At 40.0% G+C, this 9,868-nt stretch overlaps 3 protein-coding genes across 3 annotated transcripts in view; 1 reads left to right on the top strand and 2 right to left on the bottom strand.

The window, feature by feature from the left end:
* Positions 1-6: 6 nt before the first annotated feature.
* LOC116401480 (magnesium transporter NIPA2-like) lies at positions 7-2,252 on the bottom strand (the record flags this gene model as incomplete). The annotated part of the gene is made up of 5 exons (XM_031879893.1): positions 1,554-2,252; positions 1,279-1,335; positions 934-1,024; positions 691-851; positions 7-445 (listed from the first exon to the last, which is right to left on the bottom strand). Coding segments are annotated over exons 1-5 (1,031 nt in total), but the record flags the coding sequence as incomplete, so codon positions are not given.
* A 2,573-nt stretch (positions 2,253-4,825) lies between these two features.
* LOC116401481 (magnesium transporter NIPA1-like) lies at positions 4,826-8,312 on the bottom strand. Its single transcript, XM_031879895.1, has 5 exons — positions 8,097-8,312; positions 7,315-7,362; positions 6,684-6,774; positions 5,965-6,125; positions 4,826-5,670 (listed from the first exon to the last, which is right to left on the bottom strand). The coding sequence occupies exons 1-5, from the start codon at positions 8,227-8,229 to the stop codon at positions 5,165-5,167; spliced, it is 939 nt and encodes a 312-aa protein (XP_031735755.1). The 5' UTR covers positions 8,230-8,312; the 3' UTR covers positions 4,826-5,164.
* Positions 8,313-9,026: 714 nt separating this feature from the next.
* LOC116401482 (E3 ubiquitin-protein ligase HERC2-like) overlaps positions 9,027-9,868 on the top strand; it is a 24,770-nt gene continuing 23,928 nt past the window's right edge. The window contains exon 1 of the mRNA XM_031879896.1: positions 9,027-9,129. The gene's annotated coding sequence lies outside the window, so the exon portion shown is untranslated. The remainder of the gene's footprint in view (positions 9,130-9,868) is intronic.

Raw genomic sequence — 9,868 nt, forward strand, 5'->3', positions numbered from 1 at the left:
GCGTGCAGCAGGAAGATGCCCACGATGATGGTGAGGAAGCCGCTCAGTGTGCCGATGATGTCGTCGGCGCCCATGTGGCCCCACTCCTTGAACAGGATGGCGGAGCAGGTGAGCACGGACGTGGTGAAGAACACGTAGTAGATGGGCGTCACCAGCGAGGTGTTGAATATGTCCAGGGCCTTGTTCAGGTAGTTGATCTGCGTGCTCACGCAGGCCACCAGGCCCAGGAGCAGGATCCACGCCAGCGGGTTCCTCGCCACGCTCTTACCGGCGATCGCCTCCTTGATGGCGATGCCCAGCCCTTTGACGCAGGACACCGACAGGGCGCCGATCACTGAGCAGATGGTGATGTAGACAAGGATGTTGGTCTGACCGTGACGGGGACCCACGACGAAGATGAAGATCAGCGCCACGATGATCACGAGGGTGGCGAAGACGAAAAACCCTGAGAGAGAAAAGAGGGAGTGAAGGGTTCACTCATTTCATATCTCAATCTAAGATTAACAACGGCTCGTCTTCGATGGTTTGAAGTGTGGTTGTATTCTATGAATTCTTATTCATCGTCTGTTTATTACTTACAGGAAACAAACACTACTGTCTCTTTAAATCATGCACAGCAGGCTTCATTCTAACATGTTATGAAGCGTGATTCAGAGGTAAACTTTGGTGAAACACTGATTGGTTCCGTACCCGGGTCCACCAGCTTCTTGGCCATGTGGTCCAGGCTGCTGATCTCCTCCTCCTGAGGAGCGTGGATCACCATGGTGGTGGAGCCCAGGATGCTGAGCAGACAGCCCAGCTTCCCGTGCAGGTTCAAGCGCTCCGTCAGGAAGTAGGAGGACAGCACGGCGCTGCAGAGACGCGTTCACAGGAAGTTAGAAGTTATTCAAATGAAGTTGGTTAGTTAGAAGAGGTGCAGCGAGTCGTCCGTACCTGACCAGCACGCTGAGCGCTCCCAGTGGGGTCACCAGGGTCGCTGGAGCAAAGGCGTAGGCTGCGAAGTTGGCTGCTTCACCCGCTCCCACTATCAGGATTAAGACTTATGAAGTTAGACTCATGGTAGAGGTAAACACTGTCTGAAGCTGAAGTGTGCTGCAACAGCACTCAGTAAAGGTGCTCCAGTGTACACATGGGTTTGGTTCTTTGCAGGTCAAAAGAAATCCAGGAGTCTGAAAGTTTCTGATATGGTTTAACAGCGTCTTAAATAATAGTTTAGATACTAAAACACAACAAGTTACATAATGTTATATTATAAAAGGTATTCACTAGATTACTTACTTGATAGTAAACCAGCCCACCAGAGCCACTCCTTCAGATATGCATGACCACCCTGACCTGAAGAAAACACCCGAGTTATGAAAACGTCAGGAAGCTGCAGGCCAAGTGAGCAAACATTTACCATCATAAACAAAAAGCATCAAAGTGTAAACTTCTAAAAGAAATAAAAACAGAAAGCCTTCCTTTTACAAATGAAATGAATGAAAGTGGAAGTAAAGCATTCAAGTGAGTTAAGATGAAGAAGAACCGGGCCGGGCAGCTGTGTCGTGCTTTACCTGCCCGCATGGAGCCCTTCCTGGCCAGCCGCAGGAGTCCTTTCTTCTTGAGGATGAAACTTCCTCCGATGAAGATGCTGGAGCTGACGGCCAACCCCAGACCGACGTAGAAGTCGTACTTGCCCCGGTCCTCACCCATAGTGAGGCTGGATGTGTCGTTGCGGTGGTCCGTCACATTTACCAGCGAACAGCGATGATCACCGACGGTACAGTTCTGACCCGACACCTGAGAAACACACAGACTGCTGAGGAATGAGTGAGTCTCAGTCTGGCTTTGGTTCATTAACACAGAACATTGTGCAACTCTGCAGCTCGGTCAACATTACATGTGAAGACAGAAGAATTGAGGGTGTGACGCTCCACTGAGGTTTATGTGACGGAACTACAATCAACCAGTTTACGAGCAGTTCACAGAGAAACCGAAGGAACTTGAAAACTGGGACAGACGGACAGAATGTATTAAAATAACTCTTAATAATACAATTAAAATCAAGATATAAAGTGAAAATATAAGGCAACATAAGACGGATAATACCACGCACTCTATAAGAACATAAAAATACATAAAATGAAAATATAATGAATAAAACGCAAAATTTAAGATGGAAAATATGACTCACAAGACGGTAAAATAAAAAACAAGATCGAAATGAAAATATAATGAATAAAATTCATAACGTAAAATGGAAAATAACAGCCACTTGATAATAAAATAAAGATAAGATCAAAAATAAAATATAATAAATAAAACGTATAACTTAAAATAAAAATAAATTTGATGAGAACATTAAATTAAGTAATATAATGAATAAAATGAATAACGTACGGTGGAAAATAACAGCCACTTGATAATAAAATACAAATTAATTTAAAAATATGCTTAAAACTCATAACACAAGAAAGCGTCTCAGGCCTGAATCATAAACGTCACAGCTCGTTCAAAGCTAACGTGAAGTTTATACGCTTCCTTTGTAGCTTAGCTCCAGAAGCTACATGGGTAATGACTTCCGTAGCCTTGGGGCGTAATTTACAAAGCTGCTGGGAACCTCCAATAAACCAGCAGCAGACTCCCCGTTTGTTAACTACCCGTCTATTACATGTCACTACATTATCACCCAGTGAAATCAGCACCATGGCGGCACCACTGCGTTACATTTTAATCAGTTTAACGGCATTTAAATGCGAGGATATCTCTCGTTAGCTTGCATTAGCGTGACGGCTAGCTGGCTGGCAGGCTAGCTAGCTAAAGTCAGTTAGCGTTAAAACACGAATAATGCGGATATCCGGTTTGCTTGCTAGGTTTTGAGAAGAAGTCTTAATAGGGAGTTTTAATACCTGTTCAAAAGGGTGGCGGTCGGTTTACCCAACGAGAACTAACGTGTTAGCAGCTGGCGGTGAGCTAATAGCTAGCCTACTTCCGGGTTCTAATAGCTAGCCTACTTCCGGGTTCTGTGGCTAACCGTCGCATAGCTACCCGCGAGCTTCTTCTTCACGACTGCCGCACTGCGAGCTTCTTCTTCTGCTTATCAAAAGGAGCTGTGACCGCTGAACTGTGGGAGTCCTCCAGCAGGTTGAAGTCCACAAACCACAGAGGTAGTAACACACCGGAAGTGGAGACAAAGTCGAGTCTTTATCGTGTTTATTGTTTTATTGTAGTCATTCTACACTTTACGTTGTCTTAAAGTACAACTCAGCATGATTTCATATCCGTGTTTATTTATTGTTATAGTATTTATAATACAAACTATAACGTCAGAACGACCGAAATGAGTGGGAAATTAAACTCATTAATGTATTGATGTACATTAAATTAATGTAATTTTTATTTATTTTTGTATTTTTTATGTTATTTTGTTTTTCAAACCACATTTAAAAAACGTGGAACAGTGGACCAGCTCTTTACCCTCGCTAGACTACTGGAGGCGTGAAGCGACGTCTGTTTCTGATGACGGAGGATCAGCTGATCACAGCTGATCAGCTGTCAGTCGGCTTTAACAGCTGGAGAGACTTTTGATAAGTTTGTGTGTTCACATGATCACTGTACTTAATAACAGTAACTAATAACACTAATAACTAATAAAGACACACAGTAATCACCACTGTACTTAATAACAGTAACTAATAACACTAATAACTCATAAAGACACAGTGATCACCACTGTAGAGGTGTTTCTCTCTGTAGTCTGTTAAACTGTGTCCTGTGTTCTGTTTATAAGCACAGGATCCATTTCTACCGGCGGAATGCGATCGTCTTATTTATGAATTATTTGCGTCTGTACGTTTTGAAATTCAGATTGTGACGTCGATATTAAATAATATTAATTTTAGTTAATGTACGTTTTATTTATTTATTTTTAATTATTTATATATATATGGCATATATATATACATTTAAAAATGTTATTTATAGAATTCATTTATTTTTTAACGTTTACATTTTTTTTTATTTAAAAAATAATAATTCAAACCACATTTAAAATTAAAAAATAAACTTTTTATTTTATTTTATTAATTTAAATTATTGTACGTTTTTCTAAATGAAGTGAAGAAATCGTTTATTGTAAGTGAACTATGTAACTAGTTTTATTAAGTTTAACGTTTAAATCAAGCTTATCAAAGAAAGGAGTTATATGGCTTGTAAGTAATATTGAACATATTACTATCTTACTTTTTTGACATGTGCAATATTTGATATTATTAATTTATTAACGATTTAATTTTCGTTAATTTACTTCTTATTTTTCTGCTTTTATAGTTATTATATTTTGCACTTAGGGTTGGTATTACTTGTATACACTTTGTATTTAATTTAATTTAATTTTGCGTTTTATTTGTATGTTTTAATCTCTGGCTCAATCGTTTTCTTTATGATTTGGTTTGTCATTATTAAACAATAAAGAAAGTCTGTAAACATGTTCATAATGTAGATCAATAATCTAAATCACATGACTGACACGTTGGACAGATTCATACCCAGATAAGATAAGATGAGTTTAAGCTCGTCCGTGAGTCTTGGTTAAACTTCTGAAGTTACTCAATGATTGAGAAACACTGAAGAAGTCAAAGTGAGTCTGATTCTGCTGAAAGGACAGAAACACAATTATTAACCAGCGAACAATGTGTTTAAGCCTCTTTGCAGCTTTTAACAATATATAAATATGTGAAGTTCCCTCAGTGTTCTCTTTAACATCTATGAGAAGTGACGATCAGAGTTTAATTCATGATTATTTATTAAATTAAAGACAGAATGATTAAAGAATAAAAAGGTTTTATTTTTGGTGATATTCTTGAGTTACACAGTAACTAAGAAATGTTCCATAAGAAACTGAAAGCATTCAAGTCAAATGTTCAGTGAAACAAGGTGACTTTATTAATATTATGAATATTATTGTTATGATTATTATGCATGTATTCATATTACCGTAATTATTATACTTATATATATCATTTGCTCAGTCTTTCGGCCCTTTGCACCAATAAAGAATGCCTGAAGATAAACACATGAAATAAGTTATTAAACACACAGTTTGCTCATTTAAACTGCTGTTTGGAGACATGAGGTATAAACCTGTTCTGATAAAAGTCAGTGTGTAAACATGAAGTCCTCTTCATCAGTGCGTCTTCTTCTTGGTCCTCCATGTGATGGAAGCCTCCTGAGAGATGCGCAGCAACACGACGGCGACGCTCACCGTGGTCAGACCGCTCAGCATGGCCACGCCGTCGGCCGCCGTCAGCGCCGTCCACTCCCTGAAGAGCAGCGCCGAGGACACGATCACGCTGCATGTGAACGCCACGTAGTACACGGCATCGAACACGTTGGAGCTGAAGCTCTGCAGGGCCTTGTTGATGAAGAAGAACTGGAGGAGGACGCTGACGGCCAGCGTCACCAGTAAACCCAGGAACAGAGGCAGAGCTCCGGTGCCGCTGCTCCCCGGGTCGGACCCGAACACGTCCGGCGCCACCAGGCCGAGTCCTTTGCTGCTGGGGACGGTGAAGCTGCCCAAGAGGGAGCATATGGCCACGTAGACCAGGATGTTGGAGGATCCGTGAGCCGGAGCGATCCACACGATCAGGACCACTAGCAGCAGGACCACCAGGAGGGCGTACGCCACAAACACTGCAGGAGGAAGATAGATAGACAGACAGTTACTTTATTAAATTACTTCATGTTGGATTTATTCAGAAATCAGAACCAGAAATGGTTTATCGCCAAGTTTGCACAAGCAGTGAAATTGACTGATTGGTGCGTGAGAATAAACAGAGTGCAATAGTGTAAAACATCGTTTAAAGTAAAAAATATGAAGATTTACAATATAATATGATAAGAAACAATATAAGAGCATGTTTAAAATCAATAATATTTCATAAAAAGTGAAGTAAAAGAGTCGTGTTCCTCCTCTATAACAGTCACCTGGGTCTGACAGCCTGTCCTCCAGCTCCAGTCTGGATGTCACAGCCTGGGCTTTAGGGGCGTGAATGATGAGCACCACGGAGCCACAGCAGCACAACACACAGCCGAGCTTCCCCACCATGTTCAAATGCTCCCTGAGGATCAGAGACGCCAGCACGGCCCTGCAGCACAACAACAGGGAGGCTATGATGGAGTCCTGAGAGGAGCTCAGGTCTGGTGCTAAGTATAGATGTGAAATATTACAGTGTCTCTATGAGAGTAAAGCATTTCATTATGGCTTCATGTCACATACATACATAGACCAGAACGACTCTCAGCACCACAATATTTAAAGTCACTATGAGGAACTTTAACTTTGTGTTGGTTCTGTCGCCCCCTGTGGACTAAAGTGGTAGTGTCTCTGAGCACCAGACTCCCTGTAGAAAACCTCTCATTCTACTGCAGCAGGGTCTGACAGTCTGACCCTCTCAGTCCTGGTTCTGGTTCTCCCGTGCCTCCCTTCCCTCGAGCGGGTCACTGCTGGAGTCTGAGCTGAAGGAGGTTCTGGTGAACCTGCATGAGTTCATCTGGTTTCACCAGAATCCGACCCGTGGCTCCGATGACGAGCATCAAGAATAACTCTACAGAAACAGACCATCTTCTCTCTGATGGTCTCTTTACTGATGGAGGTCTGATAGAGGATCAGGACTGGACTGAGACTGGTTCATATAGAGACTCACCCAAACAACACTCCGAGGGCTCCTAGTGGGGTGACGATCACAGCGGGGGCCACGTTGTACGCCAGGAAATTCCCAATTTGACCAACGATCACTGATGAGGTCATTAACAGGTGAGTCACGATGTGTTCTGGTGTTAGTGAGGGGAGGCCTCATGTGCAGTCTAGTTATTACTGGAAATGTTCAAACGAACACTTACATTTAATTTCGACTTCAAGTTTTAGATATCTGGAAACACATGTTCTACCTCTGACCAATAAGAATACAGTCTGACTGTCGGAGAAATGTTTGAAGGATATTTAAAATATGACTGTTAACCATTTCTGTTTTAAAATGGTGTCCAATGCAACGACAAATGCATTGTGGGTATCTGTAATGACATTTTAACTATTTATTTTATATTTTCATTCTAATCTGAAATAAGAGTTTTTCCTCATAACAATTATATTGTAGATATCCAGAATGATTATTTTAGAAAAAATCAATTGTAGATCTTTGAAATGTTTTTTTTTGGACAAAGTGTTGTATTCCAGACATCTTTAATATACTTCATAATAGTATATATCCAGTCCAGCTATTAAATACTAATCAACCTGCCAAACCCTCCAGAGTCGATAGGTGGCGCTGTACTCACTGGACAGTGTGCCGCTCCACCACACCCCGTCTGTGAGGTAAGAGGCTCCTACAGGAAACACAGCAGGTTCAGTCTGTGAGTGATTCCATATATATTATATTATATATATAGTTGTATATATATATATAAATATATGTATAAATATGGGGAATATATATATAAGTCAATGTAATAAAACCAACAGGGATAAATAATAATCATAAAAACAATGATTCACTTTTAAAAACTAAGGCATTACTCCAAAATAAAAGTAAATAGTATAAAATAAACAGGGATCAATAAAATAATAATTGTAATAATAATGTAAAAAACAATGATTAACGCTTAAAAACCAATGTAAATCTCCACAATAAAAGTCAGAAGCATAAAATAAAATAAACAATAGGGATAAATAATATTATTATTGTTTATCCCTTTATTTTATTCTATTGACCTTTATTTTGGAGTAATACCTTAGTTATTAAAAGTTAATATTTTATATTAAATGATCAACTTTTAATAACTCAGGCATTACTCCAAAATAGAAGTCAAAAGAATAAAATCAACAACAGGGATAAATAATAATAATAATATAATAATAATTTTAAACCAACACTTAACTAAGGCATTACTTCAAAATAAAAGCCAGATCTAAAGGAGAGGTATGTTATTCAATATCCAGAGGCAGTAAGTTCTGCAGTTTGGGGACAATAAAAACAGAATAATAATTTTATGGGACACATAAGAACTTCAGAATAAAAGCGGAGGAGCTTAGTCATGTGACCGGAACAGAAAATGTCTACCTCTGTCGCGCGACCGTAATATTCCCTTTTTCTGAAGCACAAAAGTGGAGCCGTTGATGAAACTTGACACCACCGCTATCACTATTCCACTAACCGGAAACGAAACACTGCTCGGTTCAGACTCGGTCGCCATTTTTCACTGTTAGCTGTTTCTTTAGTTAAGTTTGACAGAAGAATGACTGAACAGTCCACTGTCCAGTTTCGTAGTTTGGACTGGGAAGTGGGACACTGCGCATGCGCGGTTCAAGAAGTACCAGGCTGCACCATGGTAGATGGAGTCACTCGAACGAAACTGGCATAGTACGCATGCGTCAACAAAACTGTCTTTGAATCAGGTTTTCACATACAAGCGATTTGCTTTGGTGTATTAATGCATAGACATGACGCATAAATAAAGAATATAAGTAAAGTTAATTAAAATGTTTTTAAAAAGATACTATGAAAAGAATATATTGAGATCAACAGAGGTTCACAGAATTACGAATTTAAAAAGCGTTAAGATTTAATGACTTTAAAATGTTAATAACACAATAAATTCGAAATAGAAATCAAAATCAGATTGAGAATCAGAATATAGAGAGCTATACATACTCTATAATTAAATAAACATCTAAAACTATATGAAATGTGTAACTCTGCATCTAAATATAACATCTGTAAAATAAAGACCACATTCCTGCGACACAGCGCCATCTAGCGGACGGTTTGTATTCACTCCGGGACAACCCCGCCCCTCCGATGTCCCGCCTCGAAATCCCAAAGAAGCGCTCCTTTTATAATCCAGGCCGGTACGAGCGGGCGAGAATAAAAACTAATCGGCGCTCACCTCGCTTCAAGAAACCCCGCCTCAGCGGGATACTGCGGTAAAAATCAATCGCACCCCAATCGCTCCCCCTGGTGACGACTACGTAGTTTGTTTCCATGCCTCGTGCCTCAGTCGGCGACCTGTCAATCAAGTCCATATTATGAACCGTCTTGTTTAATGCAGCAAAGCAGCTGAGCGGACGAGAATAAGCTCGAGAAGAGACCCCAGGTAATTTAGACATTCATCAGAAAATAATGTCATGTTTACCCCGGTTGTGTAGCTAAAGTCTCCGGTACGTCACGTCTCCGGTTGCCCGTTAATCGTTGCACGAAATGATGATGAGCTGGTGTGTAGCTTTTGCTAGCTGTCTAGGCTAGTAATGCTAGTTAGCTTTAGTCCCACAGCTAACGTGAACGGAGACTGTGCGGCTAAAGCTAGCCGTCTAGCAAGCGATGCTAGTTAGCCCTAGCCGCACAGCTAACGGAGACTGTGCCCTTGCTAGCATTGAATGCTACTCGTGCTAGCATTGAATGCTACTCGTGCTAGCATTGAATGCTACTCGTTTTTTCTCATGTATGTAATAACGTTAACTATATTTGTGGATAACGTTATTACATCTTTTAGACCTTGAAAGTCGTGCAAGTGAATTATAAGCTATAACGCAAAGGTGACGTCACAGTTGTGCGCGTTACATTAGTATTTGATATAAATTGCAGGTACTTGGAAGTACTTGATACAAGATTGATTCAGATAAAGTATGCAGCATTTTGGTAACATTCCTTTAATTAAAATGTAGATGTGTAACGTTAACATGTCTGGTAGTTGGGTTGTGAATTATATGATATATATATATATATTTGTGTGTGTGTATATGTGTATGTATGTGTATATGTGTATATGTGTGTGTATATGTGTATGTATATATATTTGTGTATATGTGTATGTATATATATTTGTGTATATGTGT

The sequence above is a fragment of the Anarrhichthys ocellatus genome, unplaced genomic scaffold, assembly GCF_004355925.1.
Source record: "Anarrhichthys ocellatus isolate YVR2014 unplaced genomic scaffold, GSC_Weel_1.0 scaffold478, whole genome shotgun sequence".
Taxonomy (NCBI): domain Eukaryota; kingdom Metazoa; phylum Chordata; class Actinopteri; order Perciformes; family Anarhichadidae; genus Anarrhichthys; species Anarrhichthys ocellatus.